Here is a 26,846-nt window from a genome sequence, read left to right as displayed (position 1 = left end):
GATTATAAATAAATATTTGTATTTTTTGTCATTTTATTTGATAAAAAATAATTAAAATAAAAATGTATCATGAAATAAAATGAATTATAAATGAATATTTGTTTTTATTTTTTGTAATTTTATTTTATAAAAAATAACAAAAATAAAATATATTAAATAAAATTAATATTATAAATATATATATTATTTAAAATTGTAATTAATCATTAATTAAACATAAATACAAATATTTATTTATTTATTTTTGCTTTTTTAGGCAAAAAAAAAAATATTTAATTAAAAGGGGAAAAACCGAAACAAAAATTTTGGTACAAATAAATTTAATAAAATAAATCAGACTAAACAGACGTCCAAATTATGCATTTTCCTAATTGGATCGTTAAAGATTAGTAAACTGTCACAAAGGATGTATTAAATAAAAAAATAATAATAACAAAACAAAAAAAAGATAAATAACCGTATGAATGACTACAATGGTGATAATTCCATTAGCTCACAGCCATTTTGGAGGGAAATACTTTAAAGGAATGTTTATCTCATAAAGACATGGTTGTGGTTTGTTTTTTTGGCCATCTTGATGCATCCTTTTTAACCTTACAAGATCAAGAAACACGTTTTCGAAACTTCCTCACCTAGAATGGCAAACACGTAATGACACAGTTGAAGGAATGCTTTTCCAGTCACAGGCGTCTTTTGGGGGGGTTTCTCCCTCGTTTTCCTCTCCCTCTGTCCTCTAAGCCACAGGTTGGAAAGTGATCTTTGTGTGTGTGTGTGTGTGTGTGTGTGTGTGTGTGTGTGTGTGTGTGTGTGTGTGTTTGTGTGTGTGTGTGTGTGTGTGTGTGTGTGTGTGTGTGTGTGTGTTTGTGTTGTATTTACAGCAGCCATCTGACCAGCAGGGACACAGAAACCTCTGGCTCAAGAGTCTTGTGGAGGTGCTGAGCACGAGTGTGTATGTGTGTGTCTCGTCAAAGTCTTCAATGTCCACTGTTATTAGGATATGATGGCCGGTGACCATCTGACCACTGACAGGTTATCTGCACTCACTGAGCGTTTCTTGGCTGCTTTTCTCAAGTCTTTATATTTGTCGTCACAAAGCCTGGATATTGCCTGTGAGAAACATAGAAAAATGTAATTACATACATTTTTTTATTCAAAGAGGATGGTGGCAAAGGTTATTAAAATTTAATCAAAAAAAAGAAAAAAGTATATATATATATATATATATATATATATATATATATATATATATATATATATATATATATATATATATATAAGAAAATCAGTAAGAGCTTTATTGCCAGGTATATTTTCATGATAGAAATTTCCACAGTGAAACAGAATGACAGTGACAGGATAAAGGCATAAAGGAATTTAAAAAAAAAACTAATATGCAAATTTGACAAATTTATGACCAGTATATTATTATTTATACAACAGTTCTGTCTGGTTTTTAAATCTGATTGGCTGATAACCATCCGATATTCTGCCCGTAACAGCACTTCACCACCTTTTCACCCTACACCCTTGTATATTACTCTGCCCACATACAGCAACAAGCAGAGGACACTCTACAGTTTGACAAATATTCCTGCTGTTGGACAACATAATGTACTTTTGAGGCTTTTCTCAGCGAGAACGTAGTTGTTTAGATTGCAACTATGCAGTTTATTTGTAAGATTAGTGCCTATTTTAAAATATTTATTATTTCTGGGCGGCCACCAGCTTGCCATGCTGAGTAGACCAAAGACGGTTGATGTGTCTATCCACAAGATGGCGACAGGACCGTATAATAAGCCCTTAGAGGATTAATACAGCGTAATTTCTAACTACAGCTAATTAAATCATTAGTAAACTGGTAAGTTATATTCTAAGTCGACCTCTCTCTCTTTTGTATGTTGTAGTGTTGTATTTATGGCATTTAATTGTAGTCTTTTAAGTGTGTGAGATGGGACTTGCGTATCAGGAATCTGTGTTGTGTTGGCAGAAAGAAAGAAGAAATGCTTGGATGTGTTTAGCGTTTTTCCTTATCGCAAACACAACAGCAATCTGGTAGTGATTGCGCTGCTTTTTTGGAGTTAATTATTGTTATATTCCGATTGCTACAGAGAAATACTGTAGACTGTACTAGACTGTAATACTGTAAGGAGATATCTCTGTAGACTGATGGAATTTTATGTCACGTTCAGCCTTATAATCTTAAAACGTCAGCAAAGTCACCTGTTTTGTCATCACTTTAGACATTACGCTAGAGAGTCATTCAAACACTAGCTCTAGAGTGACATTGGTGAATTAGTAACAGTTTCTGCTGTTCTGATGTGAATGAATGGCGGAAGAAAGTAGTTCCTAATACAAAAGGGTTTTTAGGCTCTCCATTTTTGATTTTCTTTTTTATATACACGATTGTGTCGTCTAACTGTCGTATAAATGCAATATCACTCGAGTAGCAGTGCCTTATGGCTGAATATCAGCACTGGTGGGAAAGTGACTTCCACCAGTGCTGATATACAGCCATTTCGCACTGTTATTGCTCATGTATTAAAGTGCTTTTAGCATTTTACAGGTCAATATATCACAATAAAATAAACTTTGACTGAAGTTTCTGAATTTAAATAAATTTAAAGGCATAATTATAGTGCATATTTCAGTATACTTTCATAATCAATGTGGTATTTCTATATTGAATATGGTATACAGAAATACAAACCATCCACTGTAATTACTCAAGGTGTTTCCCAGGGCTCTGTACCTGGCCCTTTTCTGTTTCTAGATTATTATTATTACCATTATCTTCTGACTTCTGAGGGTAGCTGAATTTAGCAAAGTATGTCCATACTTGATGCACTTTGATCAGTCGTAAGACTCCATCACCTTCGACAATAAGTGGAAAAAAGAGACAAGATCCAACTTGTCTCGGTTATTTTCAAAATGACAGCTGATTGTGTGTGGGAGTTATAAAGAGCACTGGTGCCGTATGGAAGAACTGGACCACAAACATCTGACTGACTGATTTGAGCCGTCCACCCACAGATCACTGACACTAGATGGGCTGGTGGGCTATTACACCAGTGAAAGAAAAACAACTGCGCACACACACAAACACAACTGAACTAACTAACATCATTAGAGTCCTGGTCTTCTCAAGACTGTAATTGGGCAGCACTGAGGCTGAATTCTGGCAAAAGACACACGTGGGGATTCGGACGAGGTAATTATTCGGCCTCGCTTCTACCAAACCAATTGGACAATGTCACGATCTTCCGTATTTGTGAAAGTTTCAACAAAGCAAGCTTTCTTGGTCTTATTACTTCTAACTTCCTGGAACAGTTTCAGTATAGCAATCTGCCAAGATAATTGAGCTTTTTCTTCAAGCCCTAGAAATTGTAGCACACTGGGGATGCGGATGAGATCTTGAGTGACAATCTGAGATAAACATGTGTGCTAATGATCTGGTGTGGTATCGACCCCATACCTCCAGTTTCTGGGCTTTATCTCTGCTGAGAGGCTCCAGGGGAAAGCTGAGGTTGTTCGCCTCCGAGAGCGAACGCAAGTCGAAATAGTACTTGGCGTAGACACTCGATGGGACGTTAATATTGAACTGCAGCAACTCCAGAAACTGCCGCTCCAACTCGTTCCTGGTGGGAGAGACATTAATAACATTATAAATGAATTGAAATGTCACTTTTCAGCATAAATTTGATTCAGTTTAATTTAATGGATTTACATTATATAAATAAATTGTACAGACGCAAAATATTTGATCAGAAGTGTATTTTAGTTCATCATGAACTTTTCAACATTATTTATATTTTGTTTTTTGCATTTAAACAAAATAATAATAAAGAAAATAGCTATAGTAATGCTACACTACCTGACAAAAGTATTAGTCTTGGTAGTAGTCTTAGTAGTTTTGGAAATAATGAATAATAAAATGTAAAATAGCACTGTAAAGTCTTCATCATATTAATAATTTTATACATTTAACCTTCATTTAGATACAAACTAAAAACATTTCAACTCTCTCGAAATCCTCACACAATCTCAGGCCTTAAAAACTCATGCAAATTATAAATTTGTCCTCAATTATGGTTATATTTTGCAATTGTGACTCCTGCTGGAAAAAAAATAAAACTTTACGTTGCATATCTTGCGATGTGACTATTGCGCAAGTGCACACTGCGATATTGATGCTGAAATAATATATTGCGTCATGACACCTTGATAATCATGAAAATGAAATTATATTTAAAAAAATAAATCTAATAAAATAAAAAGTTAAATAAAATACATTTAATTATAAAAAGAAAAAAAAATACTAAAAATATGTCCAAATGATGTATTTTAAAAAAGGTTAGGATTAGTAATTGGTCAATAAAGAATGCTTTTAATGAAAGTTTAATGAAGCAACAACAGTTAAATAGCAGTATATTTTGACTACAATGTTGACTTCATAATACGATCAGCTTACAGCCATTTTGAAGGGAAAAACTTTAAGTAATGTTCATCTGGAGAAGAAGTTGTATTTTTTTGACCATCTTTACACATCCTTGAGTGTCCATGAAAAGGATATGAATTAGATTTTATGCATGCTTATGAAAACTGTTATTAAGTGTTTTTTGCTCAGTTATGTCATTTTCAATGCTAAGGTGTCATTGTTTACTAAGTCAACATAGCTTGTCATAAATCAGTCATGAACATGGTTGTCATGAGGCCATTATAATTAAGTCATGAATTTAATAACAGTCCCATTAACATTTTTTTCCCTCAACTGTTAACATCAACTTGTTATTTCCATCCTAAGCTCAACTGGAGTGGTACAAATTTAATTTGTCATTAATTACCAATGACGCTGTTACAAAATTTTTTAGCAAAGTATTGAAACTTTAACTGAGTTATTGAAAAGCCAATCATCCATCAAAAAGATATCAGTAACATATTCATAGCACAATCATTATTTTCATGACAAGTTATGTTGTCTTGATCATGTCAAGAGGTCATGCTTAAGACGGGTTATGATGAATATATATGAATAAGTTATCATATCTCAAACATGTCATCTTTGCATTTAAAATGGCATAACACAACGTCACGTCATGATTATAAAGGTTTCATGACAGTCTTATTAACACCCCATTCAAGTAAAGTGTTAACCACAGCCATCAATAAATAAAAAAAAAACAGTTGTTTCATTTTAAAACCCACAATAAGACCAAACCAAACCTCTAATCTTATTTTTTATTCATACTAAACCTCTTATGCAAACCCCAAATTTCTCACCACTACCAAGTCTTCCTTCCAACCACATAATTATTCCAACCAACCAGCTAAAGATAGCTAACAGTGAGGCCTCTGACAACACAAAGACAACAAACACCCACTCTCTAGTCCTCCAACACTGTTTGCAGTGTGACTTGAGGACAGAATGAACATTCGTCACTAAATCTACAGTCAGGATGGTCTTTAAAATAACCATACTGAGCAGGAGTTAAAAGGGTAGACCTGAAAACATGCATGTTAAGTAGGGATATTTATGTCAGGTCAATTTCATAGTAGCTGTCCTTCAGGATTATTATATACTGTACTTTAAGCTCTGTAGGATTTAGTTCTCTAAGAATGTCAGAGGGAAAAATTAAGGCAGTTAAATACACTGTTTGGTTTGGATCTCTTCTTTGCATATTTGCAAAAGAGCGCCCTCTGGCCTCCGGAGGAGATTCAGGATTTGGAATGGAGGCTAGCTAGTAAAAGCTAATCTCAAGAGGCCACAATCTTTAGTGTCCATGTTAATATGCATGTCTTCCAAGCCAGATACATGGGTTTGAATCCTGCACAGAGAAAGGCAAGTTGAAACAAAGTGGTTAAATTGGTGCTGTGACCCGGATGGAGTTGAGTAATACAAAGGTCAACTAGTAAGAGATTTGAGAGGAAATCTCACTCCCAGAATCTCTTCCATTAGTTTTTCTTCAGCTTAGTCTCTAATTTATAAGGGGTAGCCACAGCGGAATGAACTGCCAATTATTCCACCATATGTTTTACGCAGGGAATGCCCTTCCAACCACAACCCAGTACTGGAAAACACTCATACACTCACATTTACACATGCACTTATACTCTACAGCCATTGGGTTTATTCAGTTGACTTATAGCACATGTCTTTGGACTGAGGGGGAAACCCTTATCTCGAGAAGTGCAAATGCAATGGCCAATTGAGGCTACGGTCTTTAGCATCATAGTTAGTGTGGCTGCCTTCCATTGCAGAGGGACCACAGGGGTTAAACGAATTATTAATAATAATAATAATAATGAAAGCTCCTGCAGCTAAGGGAATCTCTATGGCTCCTATTTTCTTTCCTAAATTAGTTTCATCTCAGAGCGCAGAGATGAAACTCAATAACAAACGATGTCATGTTATCTTGGTTTCGGAGGTGGATGCTTGATGTGGGGGAAAGACATTTTGTAAGACAGTTCTGCAAGGTAATTATACCAAATCATTGTGAAGAAATACTTCAGGTGTTTTAAAATGATAAAAACAACATCTAAACTGGTGTGCAATTAGTTTTATCTGTTAGTTCGTCCGGATATCCTATTGTATGTGTTCTTAAAATTATATATATTGTGCATTGTGGAATTTATTGCAGTATCTGTGCATTGAGGAATTTATTGCAGTATCTGTGCTTTCATTATAGTTTAAAATAAGGTTTCTTGTGTCTATTAAGATTTGTGTAAATGTCATGTCATATCTAGTTGCTGTGCCAATGCATTATTTCACTATTAACATTAGATTTATTCTGATACTGAAAGTCTGCTACTTTGAAAGCAAACACACACTCACATGTCTTCCACAGTGATGTCTTTGAGGATCTGGCAATAGTCCACGTTCCACACAGCCTGATCATCCCACACCTTCGATGCCAACAGGATGGCACCCAAAACGATCCGCTTCCAGTTAGCAGGACAAATATCAATCTCTGCATACGTTAATAATCTTTCCAGGTACACCTATTTAAAAAAAGAGCGAAAGTGCATTACGATATTTATTCCCAAAGACCAAATTATTATCATAAGAATTATTATCCTAATTAAAGAACAATGAGGTCATTACATAACCTGGCTTGACATCAAGTCAGCTCTAATGAAACCAATGTTTGCTTTTAGATTCTGGTGTCTGACCCTTGCTTTTCTGTTTTTGGAACAGGGTTATGGTAGAGTCACTGCAAATATGCAATTACTACAAGACTGACACCAGGTCAGGAGACCATATGCCGGAACACAAACAAACACATGCTCAGCCCACCAACACAAACACCTGACGCTTCACTAGTAACTTAAAACCATTCAGGTTTCAAGGCACTAACATGTATCTTGTAAAGTATAAAGATTTTAAAGAATTTAAATTACGTTTCAGCCTCATCATTGCAAGAAACTAATTCCTATTTACAAAAAAACTTGCTTCTAACATATAGTCAAGGCTGCATTTGACTCTAGACCTTAGTGCTGCTTTTGGCACTTTACATAAATAAATGAAAGCTACATTTATATCCAAGGCCATACATTAGGTTTATTTAGATCTTTCTTGTCTGATGAACACTACATAAGGAATTTAACAAGAAATTAGCAGATCAAACTGTGCAAAACATGGTGTTAGGGCCCTAGCTGTTTTCATTAAACATGTTGATTCTTGAAAATAGTATTAGAAAACAAAGGATTATGATTTTACCAGAATGAGAAATAGTTTATATATATACATATATATATATATATATATATATATATATATATATATATATATATATATATAAGATATCTTCCTGAAAAGCACAATGCAAATGTTAAATTCAAATCAGTTACATTCAATATGATCCTTCTGTATTGCAGAAGCAGAATTACAGCTTCAGTTTTATACATTCGGTCATACTGATCAGACTGTAAACCAACATTAAAGGCTTGTCTACCATTTGATACCATTACAATACCATTGTAGCACTAAATCAATATATGTTGTACGCCTCGTTACAAGGCTGTTCCTTTGGTGACATTGCTTCGACTTACACGCAGGAAATGGCAGGTGTGAAACAACAAACTGAGGATATGGTAATGCGCAGTCAATCAATATTGGTGGGCGGGGGGAATCGCACTCCTACATCAAGTTGCAGTCGGTCTCAAAACCACTCCAACTCTCTACTGTTTGTATGTTGTTAAATTGAAAAAAAAAGGACTGGATGTGTTTATATCACCCCAATATGACGGTCTATACACTACCTACAGACATGTCTGTCCAAACGGCTTGAAAAGTCGATTTTTCATCACAGATGCCCTTTAAAAACTTTATTTCAGCAAATCTATCAGTGTTTAGTTATGGGGTGCCACAAGGTTCTGTGTTAGGACCCTTGCTAAGCCCTCATTTACTATCATATTCAATCATATTTTGGATGCAATGTGCAGCTATGCAATTACAAGCAGTTTTAGCACCTCTTAAAACTACACAATATTTTGAAATCGTATAATTCACGTCTGTAAAAGTTACACAAAGTATCCTGCTATATGTACAAGCTTGTAATGGTTGCCTGCGTAACATCAATAATTCATCTTTGTGTACTTGTGAGGAAATCAACATGCATTGCTTACTGAGTTAATGTCTGTGTTCTGTTGACATGGTGTATGTTGTAGCCACGGGTGTCTAGCATTTATAATCACTGCTGACGTATAGGCAAACAAAGACATCCTTATGAATTGAAAACGCATGATTTATAACAGAGACGAGATATTTAGAAGCAATAAACACATTCACACACTCAAGGGAAAACGATGGCAAATAATGTTTGCCCACAGTGGGAAAGAAATCTAATAACAAGACAATTTGGTTTGTAGAAAGTGTCAGAAAGAAATTGCAGGTTTAATTGGTTGTACTGCACGGCCCGTGTGCAGCGGTGCATTAAATATGTGCTTATGAGAGCATGTTTTTGTATATATCTAACCTCCTGCACACTGAACGAGATGAACTTCAGGTATGCCAGCTAAAGCACAAATTACACACCAACCATTCATAAATCACAAACCACAAAAACACTCTCAGGACAGCGGTCAGCACCTTCTACAAAACACTAACCTGGAGATATGAAAACAGAAAATGTTTTTGACTCAGCTGAACAAGAACTGAATTAGTAGGGTGAAATACTAAAGCAATCGTGACCAGTGTTGGGGAAAGGTACTTTTCGAATGTGATGCATTACAATATTGATTTACTTCTCTAAAATAGTGACTGTGTAGCTTTTTATGGAAATTAATGCGTTATATTACTTTTGAGTTACTTTTGCGTTAATTTTCCTTTCCTGGCTAAGGCTTGATCTCCTTCAGAACTTTCAGTTGGTTTTTCACCTTTTTCATCGAGAAGCTCTGCATTTTAAAGCCACCTATATAACCTACACCTTCATTTTCATTTAAAACATGTAGGATAGAATTATATTATGAGAACTTTCTGAACCCAGAGCTTTACATGCTGTATATACTTTAATACCTTAATGTAGTCCACAAGGAAACTACCTTATTAGTTTTAATATGTTTGAATATGTTGTATGATTATTTTAGCTTAGCTTCTTTTTCTGCTATTTTGTACTCATCCTAAATAAGGCTAGACATGACTGCTATAATAGATGAATTATTGCCAGTAAGACCAATTAAGATTTTCTTTTCTTTTTAAAACGATAAAATATTCCATGAACTCATTTTCAAAACTACATATATTTGCAATCATACGCCATATGAATGGAAATGTTTTAATCGTGTGTTCATCCAATTATAAAGCCACCCATGAAGTTCACAGTGTGTAGTGACTCATAGTTTCCCTTCACTGAAGCACCAGCAGCAGCCAATCAGATTTCAGCAGCATCTCAGCACCTGTTGTCCCCCAACAGGTCAAGGAACATGCTCAATCTGTCTCCGTCTACATTTAGCATCAAAGACACACAATCTGACAATCTGAGAAGTCTATAATGTCAATCAAAAGCACACAAAACGACTCTGGTGACCCTATATTTTTATTAGTCGAAACACATTTTGTCTTGTCCTCTTTCTGGCCACGAAATATCTAGGAAGACTGATATTGAAAGTGACTTACCACAATTAGTGCTTCATTTGATGTTCAGGAGTTACTTTTAGTACGTAGTCAACCATGACATGCTAGTGATCATATTTAGCTTGTACATACAGCAGGACGTGCAACTTGATGTGTAACATATACAGACATTAATTGTATTATTTTAAGAGAAGAGGCGCCAAAACTGTTTGTAGCTACATAGCAGCACATTGCATCCAAAATACGGTTGAATGCTATAGCAAATGAGGACTCAGCAAAGAGCCTAACACAGCCTTGGGGCTTTCCATAACTAAGCACTGATACATTTACCAGAATAAAGATTTTAAGACTCAAAAGGAGGCGTACAAAATATAGTAATGTTGTGCTACAATGGTATAGTGACGGTATCATATGGTAGACAAGCCTTTAAAGATGGTTTACAGTCTGATAAGTTGGTTTACTTCTGACATCCCTAGACTTTGACTCATATATTAGCCACTCTACTCTCTAAAGCAGTGGTCCCCAAGAAAAGGAGTAGGAAAAACAAATACTATAAAAGTCAATGCTTACGGATTTCCAACATTTTTCAAAATAATTTATTTGAGGGTTCCTACTATTAGCCAAATGTTGAATTCTCTGGCTAAAAAGCAGAATTTCCATGACCTATAACGAATAGAAAAAAGACAACTGTGCCATGTATTTATTCTCTGTTGACTCCACCTTCACTGTCTTTCCCACATACGTGAGAGTTACGGTGTGGAGAAGCCCTAAAGAAGCGTACCACCCAGACTGCTGCATGCCCTGTGTGTTCTGTTTTTGTTGCAAATTTTAGGAGCAACTAGTGATGTCACGATACTGGAATTTTGAACTTCACTGAAAAAAATGTGAAATTGTTGCAAACAAGTTTTATGTGTTGAATTTAAACAAACAAATTCAATTTAGTAATGTCCAACCTATTTTTTTTTTAATTTAGCCCAAATAAACTGTTTACAACTACTGAACTTAAAAAATCTTTAGGAAATTCAAGGAATCATCTTTGAATATTTTTTTTCAGTGTTCGATACGATACCAAGACAAATATCGATATTCGATTTAATTTTAGTTACTGCGAGGAAACCACACCAAAAAGGACAAGGAATAAAACGGCAGTGAAAAATAGCCTAACCATAACAACAGGCAAAACATGTGAAATATCAAAAAAAAAAAAATTAAAGGCCCAGACAAAAATACATTTTAATAAATAGTAAGTAAGTAAAATTTAAAATGACAAAACAAAAATTCCCTGAATTTACAGAACTTGGAAAAAAACAAATATATTTTTAATATGAATTATGTTTTCAATGTCTGTAATAGAGCTCCTTAATATTCCATGACCGATGAAAAAATGTTCAGTTTTGTGTGAACTATCCCTTTAATTAATTAGTAATAATTAACCCGCTAATTATTACCCTATTAACCACAGACTACAGCCTCCATACTTCTTAATAATCCCAACTAAAGCATTCACAGCCGCTTGTGTGTCTGTGCCTGCTTTAATGACACCTCATAAAGGTATTTACTGAGGACATTGAGAAAGGATGAGTTTTCAAAAGAAGGATTTCAGCACAGAAGAGGAACAGACACACAGGACAGCTGCTGGGCTTAACGCTTGCTAATAAAGCGGTAAATATGACAACCATTTTAACCTGGGTGATGGTAAATCCGCTTCGCTGATGGTAAATCTAACCCTGTTTTAACTTGTGCTGCCAGCCTATCCCAAAACACGACAGGTGAAGTCTCATTGGGCTGCTGTGAAGTCACATGACTGTTCGCTTACTCACCAGAGTAACTATGGCGCACTCGGCCGTGAGCTGAGCGGCACTGAAAAGCGTTCGGACAAATCTGTAGATCTGTTTCTGCTCCGGGTCGTGCTTGTCGTAGTCTGACGGCACCTCCGATTTCTGTGGGAATCACAGCAAGATTTAGCTGGGGAAAAAACTAGAGAAACTATTGATTTTGTCACAATTAAATTGATTTCAATGGAATCTCTATTGGTCCGTATTGGTCTCTACTGATAACTCCATTGGTGGCATGTTAAAATATAATAATAAATATAGTAATAATTTGTAATTAAATATATGCCAAAACACATTAGAAGCCATTATAATGTACTTGATTTGATTGATTGTAAGGTTTTAATGTTATTTGTAATGGAAACTATTCGAAAGATCCTAAATGGTTTCTACTATTGTCTTAAGAGGCTTCTTTTGTTCACCAAGGCTGCATAAATTGACCAAAACAACAATAATAATTGTATTATTTTTTACAATTTAAGACAATTGTTCATTTGGTTATTGTTTGAAATTTAATACTTTTTGTGATTTACAACTGAATTTTTAGCACAATGAATTAAACAAATCCAGAGTTACGTATCACACAGTCCTATTTAGGGTTGGGCGATGTCGACCAATTTGGCATTGTACGATGTCAAATGGGAAACATCGTGATGAACTATGGCATGGTCATTGTGTCGTAATTTTAACTTCGACAAACTTGGGTTGTTAAAAAGATGCGCAACCAACAGGAACCAGCTTTATCTGAGGTTTTCATTAAAATGACTAAACATTATGTGAGGTTTTCGCTAAAATGAGTACAATCGTGAAAGCAAAAGGTTGAAGAAGTGTACTGACACTGTGACACATAACCTGATAAATTCAAAAGACTGAAGAGTCATTAGTTAGAGTCAAGATTAATTAAATATAATGTTTAACAACTATAGTGAAATGCAATCCAGCCGTACATCCTTGATAAACTGTACGACGTGGACTGCTCTCTGGGGTTTTGTGCTCAAAGCACCTGCTGACTGCTGGAGCTCAGACGAGCGCATATGCTAGAGCACATGACAGTTTGTTTTTGTTTGCGTGCGTGTGAGTGTGTGGTCACGTGTTATGCGTTTTCAGTGGTATAGTGTGGAAGAAGGGCTTTTTAGAAATGCTAAATAAAACGCCAGTATGGATGTGGATCGTTTTTGTTCTAAAATGCCATCTTAAAACTAAAACGTATTCGTGTAAACAGGGTGTTGTGTGTTTTTTACAAGCGGGTTACTGCTGCAACGGGGCATCGTCTATCAACCCAACCCTAGTCCTAATCAGAAAATAATATAAAACTTCATTATAATTAGCTTATTTACATAATCAGCAATAATGCTTCTTATAATCATCAATGTTGAAAAAACGTTCTTTACCAGCTTTAATGTTTTCTGTAAAACTGATAAATGTGATCTTTTATGATTATTTGCTAAAAAAAAAGTTATAATTTTTTTGGTCAGCAATACAAATGTATTTAGTTTCACTCGAAAAATTGAACAATTTAATGTGTCCTTGATGAATAAAAGTACATAATGTTAACAAAAGGCATTGGTGCTTTTAAATGATACTATATCAGTTTCCACACTGATATTAACTATTAATGTTTCTTGAGCTGTAGCATATCATATTAATAATTTCTGAGGAATCATGTGACATCAAAGACAATGTTAATAAATGATGCTAAATAAAAAAAGAAAATCTGTAATAATGCTTAAAAATAAAGTCATTAATGATGTTGAATAATAAATTCAGTAATGGTGCTAAAATGCTTCATTAAATACCAGGAATAAATTACATTTCAAAATATATTCAATAAGAAATTTGCTATTTTATATTGTAATAATATTTCACAATTTTACAGTTGTTTTATTACTGTATTTCTGATCAAATAATACATTTATTAATAAGTTTTGATCAAAATAAATAATTTCCAATCCCAAACTTTTGACAGGTGGAGTAATTCAGTAGCTTATATAAGCTGCAGTAATAATAATAATTTTAATGATAATAATAATAAACTTACTGAAAGTGGATGAAGCTTTTCATCAAAAATGTCTAACAGCATTCGCCCGTCCACATTTCTGAAAGAAGAGTGAATGGGTATTAGATTAAGCAAGACAGTCTAAGCTGTATTCTTATAATGCATTAAAGAACCAGGAAAGAAACGTCTGTTGTGATAGACATTCAATGTGGCCCAAACCGTGTCCTGAAAGTTTCTTTAAAACAGCTTTGAAGTTTGAAGGTTATCAAGCATTAAGGGTTTATATGGTGTTAAGGGTTTGAGAAAAAGACACAGAATAAAGTTTTGACTCAGATTGACAGATGAGTGAACGCGAATGGATTAGCACAGACATGATGTTAGATGGATGGAAAGACACACAGATAGATAAATAAACAAAAAATAAATAAAGACAAGAATACAGACATTTAATTAATATACAGAAGAATAAACAGACAGAGAGAAAGATAGACACAGGCAAACAGACAGATATACAATAGTCCGTCTGACAGATAGATTATAGATAGACAGATTATAAAACAGATAGACAGATACATATTATAGATAGAAAGATAGATAGACAGACAGATAGATATATTAGATAGATAAATAGACAGACAGACAGACAGACATAAACAGATATATAGGTAGACCGACAGATGGATTATAGACAGACAGACAGACAGATGAATGAAAGAGACAGACAGCTAGACAGTCAGACAGACAAAGCAGGAATTTACCAATGTAAGATCCTCATTCTGAAACCACACGGACACAACCCAATCAAATAAAGCTCATACAAACAGTTCATTGTACAAATCATACTGATAGACATTTTCCTAAACAGGTCTGTCACTCTGAACTAGCAGACCAGACAATCAATCTCTCCCACAGTGCACCGCAGCACATGTGGACCAGTGAATTAGGATCTCTCTTGGTAAAATGAAACTCCAGTGTGTTTTTGTAAAGAGCGACACACTGCAGGACTTCATCAATCCAATCCTCAAAAACAAAACCATCCTTTCATACTGTTGTGGAATCATTCAAACACACACACACACACACACACACACACACTTCCCTTGGCTCCCACACTGATCTGATGAGAGTCATCTCAGACATACCTGTTCTTTATGTGGTAGTATATTGCGAGGGCGACACTGCAAACACAACAAAATATTAGTCAAACATTGACAATGTATCAATAATATACCTATATTACATTAAGACTAAACTGAACATTTTAATCACCATAAAATGCACATAAAAAAGCAGACTGTACATGTTGATCAAGCAGAAGAACTAACTAACAAATGTAAAAAACATAAATAATAATATAAAAAACATAAATAATAATAATATGAAATCGCAGTGATATGCTGGTATTAGTAATACTACTACTACTAATAATTTAATAATAATATATTTTTTATTTAATGTTGTTAGCATGCTATTAAGAAGGTTTTGCAATATACAGGAATTGTATGTATGCTTATTAAAACATTAAAAGTACAGATATGATTATATGACATTAATTCATACATGCATGTAACCAGAGGGCACTGTTACACAGAGAGAGAACAAGTGAGTACACATGAGGAAAATGTATAACATTAACATAAAAATCTGCCAGATAGCTCACTTCCTCACTGAATCAGCTCAGATGTGTTGCAGTTATTATATATAAACACTGCTTAGGAAAGTTGCAAGCCTTAATTTCTTCTTGTGCAAATCAAAACCTTGTTTCACTGCCTAAAAAAAGCCATTTTAAACTTTGAAAATGAATGAAACGCAGCTCTATTACTGTTATATGGAGGTTTCTAGTACCATTTGATGGTGTATTTGAGGTTGGGTTGGCTGACGGTGCTGTCGTCTAGGAAGATCGTCGAACATGAGCTGTACTTCCGTCTCATTGGACCAGACGGATGTTGCTAAAAGACAAGGACACACACAAAATTACAAACTAAACATCAGTCACTCTCATGCACACACACAGATTCAGCAAACAGACTGCAAATTAGGCCACCTGCAGCCCCAAACAAGCCATTATCATCTCATTTATACCAGAGTGACTAGCTTAATGAGTATGTGAATGTGTGTGTGTGTGTTAGTAAGAATCCCTGCCCAGTACAACAAACAACACACTAAAGTATTATGCAACTTGCTAACAAATTTATAGCAAGATATCAAACGGATAAGCCACATTAAAGGGACAGTTCAACCAAAAATAAAGGCTCTGTCATCAGTTAGGCTACTCATCCTCCACTTGTTGTAAACATGTTTGAATTCCTTTCTTTGTATGCAAAAGAAGATAATTAGGGGAAAATGTTGGAGACTGGTAGCTTTAATTGCATTCAAACTTATGTGCAAAACTGGAATACCGATGCAAATGAAGCAGCGTTTTTATCCAGTAAGTCAAAGAGAACAAAATCATCACTTTCTGGAAAATATGTGCCAAATATCAAAAGGAAAATGTAATTTACAGCAGAGGTAGAAGCCGCTGTGGGCCTTTTTTCTTATATGATAAATTATGTAAGCTTATTATGACCAAACACAAAAGAACACATGGTGGCTTTTAGCAGATGGAGATCCAAAACAAGGTGTCTTAAAAAGTATTAAAAGTTGACAAATCAATTATGAGAAAATTAAGGCCCTTAAAAGGTTTTTAAAAGTCTTAATTGAGTTTTTACGTGGCCTTAAATTTTGTTCAAGCTTTGTTTAAAGTGTTTGACTCCAAAAAAGCATAAATATATTTGTGTTCCTTTTAATATTAACAACAGCATGCTCAGTCCACGTGATGTCATGTAATTTGTCCACGTCCGGTTGATGTCACGTAATTTGCGACAAACAAGGGAAGGTAATGTGACACTTGGTAATTGTTGTGGTCTAAAACCAGGCGTGACTATTAACATCCATATTAGAAAAAGAAAATAATATGATCCAGTGGCCACCAGTTTCCAACATTCTTTAAGAAAATATGATTTTGTGTTAAACAGATTTGGAACAAGTGGAAAAAGAGTACATGATGACATAATTTTCATTACCAAGGTGAACCCTTTAATAAATCAATAAATCAATGTCAAAAGAGACACAACAGTTTAAGGAAAGGAAAGAGTAGAGCAATGAGCAAATATTTACCTTTGACTCCGCAATGTGCGTTAACTTGCAAAGCAATAAAAGACATTAAAATGGGAACAAAACAGCAGCTATTCATTGCACATTTAGTATGAATAGCATGCGCTAATGAAATGAAGAAAACCAAGCCGTGCATTTGAAATCAGTTCTATCAGAAAACAAAAGAACAGCTGTTACTGATGCAAACTAAAAGCCTCATGCAATTCTGCGTTCTGCATTCTCCTATGGTGGTGGTGGCGTGTTGATTTGATTTGTTTTGTGGGTGAAGTGATGTCTTTATTGTAGACACAAGCACAATTAGAAATACACTACCAGTCGTCAATCCTGTAGTTACTTACATGGTTGACATACAGGCTTTTCCGTTTTTCCCGAACTGTAAAGAGAAGGCCATAATTAGCAACACGTGTACAACAGTTGGAAGTTACTTAGACAAAAACACACGGGCCACAATTAACATCAAGACGGAAATATCTAGCAAACTGTTAGTCGCCATTTCATTCATTTGAGGGGCAGACAGAGCAAAATCTGCTGTGATTGGTCTTTCTGAAATGCTTCTCTGAAATAAAAAAACTCTGGCTTGTTTTACATTGAGAGACTTATTAGCATCAAGTCTGGTCCACTTTGGTCTAAAGTATAATTTGTGCATGCTAGCATTATGTACACAGTCTAACACACAATCTTGTGAATTAGAAAGATTCATCCTTGTCCAATGGGGTTCATATTACAAACCTGCACTCCCGGGAGCAAATGCATTGAGTGCGGCAGGGGACAAGAATTGATAAGTGAATGCTCATATAAAGTCCTCTTGTATGTGCGGGTTGTGATTTCTATACAAAAATGTTTAGTGTATACACATGTAACCATATTCTAACATTTATACAAAGCTTTTTTTTTTTTTTGCTAAAGTTTTAAGAAATGATTCTAGCGCACACAAATGCGCAACACCTACCTATATTTACAGATAAACATTTGCCTTTGAGACAACACTGAAAGCTAGGCTGATACACAGAGTAACCAATGATTGTTTGCATTTGAAATACCTTGGCACACCTAACAGATGAATTGGGAGTCCGTCAATGTAAATGGTTGGGATGTGTGTCTTATTTGGGTTTGTTGACAGACGCTCATTCAGCAACATCATACAATCTCACTGTAATGAGTGTGCATGTAGAGTAAATGGCCGTTTTAAACATTGCAGTACCGACCTGTACTGAACTCGATACTTTTGACAACACTACTTTACATCTGAATCCATATGATACCTTTAGAACACTAAAGACCTTCAGACAACAGCAGAGTGAACAAAAACCTGCGCAGCCAGACAAACGGGACAGATTCACTAACATGTCAACATGCAAGAGCCCCTGATGGAGCTCAGTTAAGCGCAAACGAGTTTAATGGCATCTGAAAACACTGCCATTATGTTTTAAAATGACATTAAAAAAACTGCTGTTGCTCAATTAAGCGTCTTGCAGTGTGACTAGCAATTATCAAACCACGATAAAATATCGATATCATCTATACAGAGAAAAATAGTGTGATATGAATTATAGCTCATATCATCAACCCCTAATTTGTACAGCCAAAGAAATTGGAAATGTAAGCCAATTTTGGAATCAAATCGTGACTTCCAGATTCAGATCGTGAAGTCCCTACAGATTAACGCCCCTATCTAGTAGCTGTAAATCATGGAGTTTTTCCTTTTGCTAAGATGTAATTTAGTTGGCTACTGGCTAGTTTTGTCGTATTTGGACACATGTTAGCAAGAAAAACAACTCAGAGTGGCAAGTCAGTTTCTTTTCAGATATAAGCAGTTTGACTACACATTAGTGTTGTCAAAAGTATCGAGTTTGGTATCAAACAATACTGTAATTTTAAAACGTCCATTTTCACACTTCTATTTCTGTTGAGCTTGCAAACAGTGGCCAATCTACTAAGTTTAAGTATGCGCTCAACATGCCTGAAATGTTAGCAATAAATGGCCGATTTGAAACATTGCAGTACTAATCGGTACTGAACTTGATCCTTTTGACAACAGTACTTTACATCGGAATCCGTTTGATGACTTTAGAGCACTATAGACCTTCACACGACAGCAGAGCGAACAGAAACCTGCGCAGCCAGACAAACGGGACAGATTCACTGACACGTCAACATGCAAGAGCCCCTAATGGAGCTCAGTTGAGCGCAAACGAGTTTAATGGCATCAGAAAACACTGCCATTATGTTTTAAAATGACATTAAAAGGAAAGGGTTGTTGCTCAATTAAGCGTCTAGCGAAGCAGTCAGCTACTTCTGTTAGCTAACTACAAAATTAGCAAAGTGAATTCCTGAACAAATAACAGCTTGCAGCGTAATAAAATGCAAAAGTACAGACATTCTGCATTGGAAAAAAAGCTTGAAGACGACACAGCAGCAGACTAACAAACACGCTGAGATCAAACGTACCTTTCTTGTTGGGCAAAAGAACTGAAAAACAAGAAGGTTTCTAAATTAAATCGGAGCATGGATAACAAGGCTGGCATCTTCTTGTGCTTGACTTTTCAGTTCATACGCCTCTAATTGTGTTTGTATTACTGAATAGCGCCTTTATAATGTTGGTGGAAACCACAAGACGTCTGATGGACCACAGTCAGAAAACATTGCATTTAAAGAAAGCAGAAATTTCAGAAATTGTCAGAACTTTAGCCTGAGTGGAAACCGGGAAACCGTGTTTGCTGTTAAATCAAACTATTACTGAAAGGAGGGAATGTTTGGGCCATCTGTGCCGCTGCCTCCTGATTGGTTTGGCTGATTCGAGTGTAGTTTTGTTTTAATTAACCTTCTGAAAACACGAGTCTGTGTGTTTGTGTGTCTCACCGTCAGTCTGAGACTTGCTGAGGAAGATGGTGCTGGCGCGAGGATGATCTGAAGGATTGTACTCCATGTTGAGCTCTGAGGAGAGGAAAGAGAAAGACCATTTATTATTCAAATAAAGACTTGATCTTGATTCCTACTGAAAAAATAAATAAATACAAGCTGAAACATGGTGCTCAGTGGTTAGCACTGTCACCTCACTGCAAATCGCTGGCTCGAGTCTGGGCTGAGTCAGTTGGCATTTCTGTGTTTGCATGTTCCCCCCGTGTTGGCGTGGGTTGCCTCCGGGTGCTCTGCTTTCCCCCACTGTCCAAACAAATGCGCTATAAATGAATGGAATAAACTAAATTGGCTGTGGTGTATGTGTGTTTTTGTGAATGAATGTGCATGGATGTTTCCCAGTACTGTGTTGCGACTAGAAGGACATCTGCTGTGTAAAACATATGCTGGCAGATTCCTCTGTGGCGACTTAAAATTAAAATTAATAAAGGGACTAAGCCGAAGGAAAATTAATGAATTAATAAAGACAAGTTGTGTTGTCCCATTACTGGAATTTGTTATTGTTGGCTATGCCGTTTTGCAAACACTAGGGGGCAGATGCTTGAAGGAACCATTGACAAAATGTATACTAGTTTTTACATATTTTTAAAACAATCTGTATTTCTATATAGATGCTTTTTGAATTATGCTAATACAAATAAAGTTCATGAAAAATCTTAAACGTTATTTATTCATCATCAAATTGTATTTAATACAATTATTTTGTAATTTAAATTATATAATGTTCTATTATTATTATTATTATTATTATTATTAGAAGTATTATTATTATTATTATTAATAATAATACATAAATGTATAGATTATAAAATATATCATATATAAATATGTAAAAAAAATAATATATTAAAATATAAAAATAATAATATTGAACCTGTGATTATTGTAAGTCTATTCAATGACAAAATACAACGTATTTGACAAATAATAATAATAATAATTTTTTATATTATGGGTGAGTGCATGTGCATAAAATACACAAAAATACTCCAAAATACATAAAATCAGCAAACTAAAGCATGGATCAAAACAAGAACAATGATAAAAAATTAAATAAACCTTGCTTTAGGGTTTTCGGTTGAGTTTAACAGTATTGAGGATGAGAGATTCAACAATAAACTAACATAAATAAAATAACACTACATGTTGTCTTCATTAGCTGTTTCCATCCACCTATTTTTATGCGCATATTAGATATGTGTATTATAAATGGGTTGATGGAAATAGCAAGATGCACATAAATTTTAGAAATGTGCACAAAAAAAGCATGCAAATAACTGAGTAGGATAGACTTTTTATTCAATAAGAAAAGATAAACTACGATGAAAACACTGTTACCGAACAAATTCCAGTATGCGCATTAAAAAAAGTCATGTGATCCTGTTATAAGAGATCATGTGATGATAAAAATGTGCGTGAATAGATAATCCAGCAGGCTGAGCACATTGTAAAGCATCTGAAATGTTGTTTTGGTCATTTGGTCTTCAACCATTTCAGTATTAGTTTTAGGGCTGGGCCGCTAAACAAAATTATATGGAATCGCGATAAAATTTATGTCAATAACAGTGATAAGCTTTTGACTTTTTACTCTACATTGATCTAAGAGCCAATCACACTGCAGAAATGTGCAACAATGGGAATCCAAAAGTGTGTTGATATTAAAGATCTATCGTATTTTCGGCAACCATTTAATGGACCCTCAAATTTTTGTGGCTTCAGTCATTGTTGTGGTACTCTAAAATCTCGAATATATAACATTATCATTCAATATGGAAAATAAATACCGAGATTGCATTTTTACCATTTCGGCCAGCATTTTTACCATTTCTTTATTATATTTTAATGACCTCCAGAATTGTCAAGAGCGTCTGTACGCCACATTTCACACCTTCAAATTCTTTCTTTACTAGCTGCATTTGTCTTCTGCATTTGTCTGAATTATAGTATAATATACTGTGCAGCCATAGCGCGCGCACACACGCCATGAGGAAGCAAGGACACAAATGCAAACCAGGAAAAAGAAACCCACAGTTCAGACCCCAAACACCCAATACTAAAACACATGCTCAATATCCTTGTGGTGTCAAATGCAGCACACACACACATGCAGAGATTGAGCAGGCTGCATGAACAGTACAGAAAGCTCATCAGAGACGCCGCCGTTGTATTGTGTGTTAGTCTTTTGAAGCGGCGTCTTTTATACAGAAGAGCCTCTTGAATCTGAATGGAGACGTATGGAGGAGCAGATTAATAAAAGATGGAGCTGTGTGGGAGGAGAGAAACCTGGAAGATGGAGGGAAAAAAAGAAAAAGAGGGCAAAACTGTGAATGTGAGAGCTTTATGGGCAGCTGGTCACGCAGTCTGTAATATTAATGTGGTTATTGAGGAAATGTGTAGACTCGTGGTGAGCGTGTGCAAACAGAGGAGTTTTCAATGGGATTGAGTCATTTCCTATATGTGTGTGTGTGTGTGTGTGTGTGTGTGTGTGTGTGTGTGTGTGTGTGTGTGTGTCTGTTTGGAGGGTTAGGCGTTCAAGTAGCAGAGTTTAAACACACACATGCACACAAATTTATGTTAAGAACTAACATTATTATTTAAAAAAAGTAATGGATTTAAAGTAATGGATTAAAAGTATTTTTTTAACAAAATTAATACAGAATGATTAATGAAACAATACAAACAATATCTATATTTTCAATTTGAATGGTTTCGTTTTTCATTTTTAGCAGGCAAAATGCTGGAGTGTTTTTTTTAAACATTAATGAAAATATGTATTGTATATGTGAAAAATAATGTTTAAACATATTACTTTATATTATATTCTATTATATTAAATTATATATTTTATCATATATTATATTACATTAAATTATATTATATATTATATTAAATTATATAATATATATTATATTACATTACGTTATATAATACATTATATTAAATTATATATTATATTATATTATAATATTATATTCAATTATATATTATATTACATTACATTATATTAAATTATATTATATTATTATAATATATTAAATTATATATTATATTACATTACATTATATAATACATTATATTAAATTATATATTATATTATATTATTATATTATGTTAAATTATATATTATATTACATTACATTACATTAAACTATATATTATATTATATTACATTATATTACATTACATTAATTAAATAAAGAAAATAATTCTAAAGTTTTTTATTTTAATATTTGTCGCTAGTTAATCATGAAATGATGATTTTGTTTTCTTTGACTCATTGGATGTAAACGCTGCTTTATTTGCATGTCTTTTATGTGATATTCCGGATTTATATGTACATTTAATTTACATCCCTGGATGGAAACATAGCTACTGTCTTTCTTTTTATAATTAGTCTGTTTACAGCAGCTTACAAACGTGCTTTTATAAGGTTTTACATAATATAAATGCATGTAAAATATACTCTAAATGTCTTTATTTTCTTCAATAAAAAGTTAGAAGAGTATATTGTGAAAAACGCTTGTTTTTCATAAATCATGCTGGAAAAATTGTGAATTGAATTGACTACATTTTTTAAAGGTATGTGGATGCAAACAATTTATATGTGCTGAGTTTAAACAAACTAATTAAGTTGTACATTACTAGATTTAATTTGCTTGTTTAAATTCAGCCCATATAAATTGTTTGCAATCATTTCTAAATCCAATACATCTTTTTTCCATTGTAGCAAAAAAACAAAACAAAAAAAAAAAACATTTAAATTAATTATTTAATATTTATGAAATTCATCAGTTTATTTTATTACATTTTTATTAATTAAAACAAATAAAAAATGCATTTAGGATATGAATGATTTGAGTCTATGGCTTATTATATTTTAAAGTCAATATTATAAAATATGAATCAATTGGGTCAATGAATGCTGGTGACCTGAATTATGCCTACAGCCCAGTTCCCCGCAGCAGCTGTGTGGAGCAGAGACTGGCATGATGCCCAGCGGATCAGCACTGCCCACAGCGGACAACACTATACTGACTGACCACTGAAGAGCAGGAAAACACTGACCAGATTACACACACACACACACACGCACGCGCACACACACAGTGTCAGAGATGAAAGAGTGTTTTCTACAGGTGGTTAATCAAGCCTATTCACTTGTGTGAGGCACAATCAGAGTTAGAATTATATAATGCATTTACAACATTTTTTGAAAAATAGAGAATGATTTTGTAGATAAACCCAAATGTGTGTGGGCACACACTCACACACACTTTTGAAATGCAGAAATACACACTTTTTTTATAAATGTGGACGCACACACATATACATGCATGTAGTACGCATATTGAAATGCAGAAATGCACACTTTTACAAAAGTGCTCACAAGCATGAACACATACACACTTTAGACACACTTTGAATTTGACAAACATCCACACATACATGCACATGCAGACACGCACACACACAAGCAGAAATGCACATCTTTACAAACAACCACATACAAACGCACACACTTTTGAAATACAGAAATGCACACTTTTACAGATGTGTACACGCACGGACACATACCATGCACATGCTCACACACACTTTGTAATGCACTTTTACAAATGTGCAGGCGCATACACACATGTACACACACTAATGAATTGCACGTTTTTACAAATGTGCACACACATGCATGCATGTGCACGCACACACTTTTGAAAGGCGGAACTGCAGACTTTCACAAATGTGCACACACGCACTTTGAAATGTACACTTTTACAAAACTGCACGCGCACACAAACAAAAAAACGCCAGTCACATGCACTGCTGAAGAAAGATCTGAAGTATGTACTTCCTTATTTATGAAGACATCACTTTTATTATTTTAGGATGTGCCTGTCTTGGATCTGCTGATCTGTTACATTAACACACAATCCTGAGACAGTGTTTTCAGTCAACAGCACTGAAAATTATTCAACCTGTTTGTCAACTTTGGCTGCACATACTCTATGCTGTAAGTACATAAATAGAGTAGATTCAATAATAAACACCCTAATTAAGATTAATTTCATGTCAAAATTGCACATCAAACTAACTTTATGAAAGCTTTACCGTTTTGTCATCAGCACATTTTTGTAAACTATTTCTTAAAGCATTGGGTTTGTTTTTTCTTCAAATCAAAATGTTTCTCTGTGTTGTCCAGTTCCAGCAGAAGCACTTTAAAGTCTCCTGGGTTTGATGTGGTTTAATGGAGATGTTGAGCTGATGCTGAACTCACTGAACTCCACAGATCTTCAGCGTCAGTCTGACTGCTGCTTGCTCTCTCTCTCACTGCTGAAAATCAATCATGACTGAGATCACTTTGGATTACTGACAGTCTCATTTTGTACTATTTATTTATGTGCTTTATGTACAGTTGAAGTTGAATTATTAGCCCTCCTGTGGAGGGCTAATTCTTTTACTAATATTTTTACTAATATTTTTTACTAATAGTTTACTAATATTTCATTCTTTTACTAATATTTCCCAAGTGATGTTTAACAGGGTAAGGGAATTTTTCAGGGTAAGGAAATTGTGCACAGTTGTTGTATGTATGTACACACACGCATACATAAAACATTTCTGTCTGTCTGATAGCCGTGTGATGTTCTGCAATATCACCACTCGTACAGCCTCTTCATTCTTGGGTATTACTCCGCCCACATAAAGTGACGGCAGATCAATAAACTCACTATGGTTCGACAAATATTGCAGCTGTTTGACAACATAAGACCTTTTTAGGAGAGAATGTAGTTGTTTGGATTGCAACTATGCAGTTTATTTATAAGGACAGAGCCTATTTTAAACATTTATAATTAGATAAAAACGCGTCAGCGGCCATCAGCCTGTCATACTGAGCAGAGTAAAAATGGTTGACATTCTGCCACAACATAGTAACATGTATAAAACAGGTAAGTAACATTCTAAGTCGATCTCTCTCTTTTGTATTTTGTAGTGCTGTATTTATACTATAGCAATCTGGTAGTGTTTGCTTTGCTTTGGCTTTTTCGGGGGTAATTATTGAAATCTCCTGATTGCAACAGGAATACTGGGAAATCTCTGTAGATTGTAGAGGGAATTTATTCTGCCGTTCAGCCTTATAATCTTGAAATATCAGCAAAATCACTTGGTTTGTCATCACTTTAGACATTACGCTAGAGAATCATTCAAATACTAGCTCTAAAGGGACGTTTTTGAAGCAGCAACAGTCTCTGCTGTTCTGCCGTCAGCTGCAGATGTGAATGAAAGGTTGAAGAAGGTAGTTCATCATACCAAAGGGTTTTTGAGACTCTGTGTTTGATTTTCTTTTTAAACACATTATTATGCCGTTGAACAGTTGTATAAATGCAATATCACACTCGTAACATTACAATATAGCACAGAAATGCAGCCTCGTGCCAACGCACACCTCCCACCAGTGCTGACATACGGCCATCTTGCACTGCTACTCGTGTGATATTGCTCACTTATAGATTTTTTTTTAATTACTTGATTTATATATGTGTTTTTGTTTTTTTGGTATATGTTTGTATTTATATGTAATAATTGACTTATTTTATTTCAAATTTATTTTAAGCATTTAATGTGACATTTAAAGTTTTTTTGTTTTGTATTTTTGGACCTATCCCAGCAATCAATCAATCAATCAATCAATCAATAAATAAATAAATAAATATTTTTTAACTTTAAAGTTATCACTGGAACTAAAACTTGGAAACTTTCCAATTTGGAAAATTACCAGGTATTCATTAGAATCTACAGGAATTAAAGGGAATTTATTGAAATAAATTTTAGGTTTAGAGAAATGTAAATAAAATGTCATATCCAGATATAAGTATAAATATTG

The 26,846-nt window shown here is 34.5% G+C and overlaps 1 protein-coding gene across 5 annotated transcripts in view; it reads right to left on the bottom strand.

The window, feature by feature from the left end:
• Positions 1–303: 303 nt before the first annotated feature.
• ccny (cyclin Y) overlaps positions 304–26,846 on the bottom strand; it is a 51,429-nt gene continuing 24,886 nt past the window's right edge. The window contains exons 2-12 of one of the 5 annotated variants that reach the window (XM_009297265.5): positions 19,910–19,984; positions 19,499–19,519; positions 17,389–17,423; positions 17,054–17,077; positions 15,743–15,846; positions 15,040–15,075; positions 13,940–13,997; positions 11,890–12,009; positions 6,830–6,996; positions 3,473–3,635; positions 304–1,107 (exon numbers count right to left, since the gene is read on the bottom strand). In XM_009297265.5, coding sequence (XP_009295540.1) covers positions 991–1,107; positions 3,473–3,635; positions 6,830–6,996; positions 11,890–12,009; positions 13,940–13,997; positions 15,040–15,075; positions 15,743–15,846; positions 17,054–17,077; positions 17,389–17,423; positions 19,499–19,519; positions 19,910–19,984 — 920 coding nt within the window. In that variant the 3' untranslated portion in view covers positions 304–990. Of the gene's footprint in view, positions 1,108–2,393; positions 2,474–2,576; positions 3,636–6,829; positions 6,997–11,889; positions 12,010–13,939; positions 13,998–15,039; positions 15,076–15,742; positions 15,847–17,053; positions 17,078–17,388; positions 17,424–19,498; positions 19,520–19,909; positions 19,985–26,846 lie in introns of those variants that run through there. The other 4 variants (XM_009297266.5, XM_002666600.8, XR_012399668.1 and 1 more) reach the window with 4 other exon arrangements.

Source organism: Danio rerio, chromosome 24 (genome assembly GCF_049306965.1).
Source record: "Danio rerio strain Tuebingen ecotype United States chromosome 24, GRCz12tu, whole genome shotgun sequence".
Classification (NCBI taxonomy): domain Eukaryota; kingdom Metazoa; phylum Chordata; class Actinopteri; order Cypriniformes; family Danionidae; genus Danio; species Danio rerio.
The sequence above is the reverse complement of the archived record's forward strand: the minus strand, read 5'-3'. Positions and strand labels throughout refer to the sequence as shown.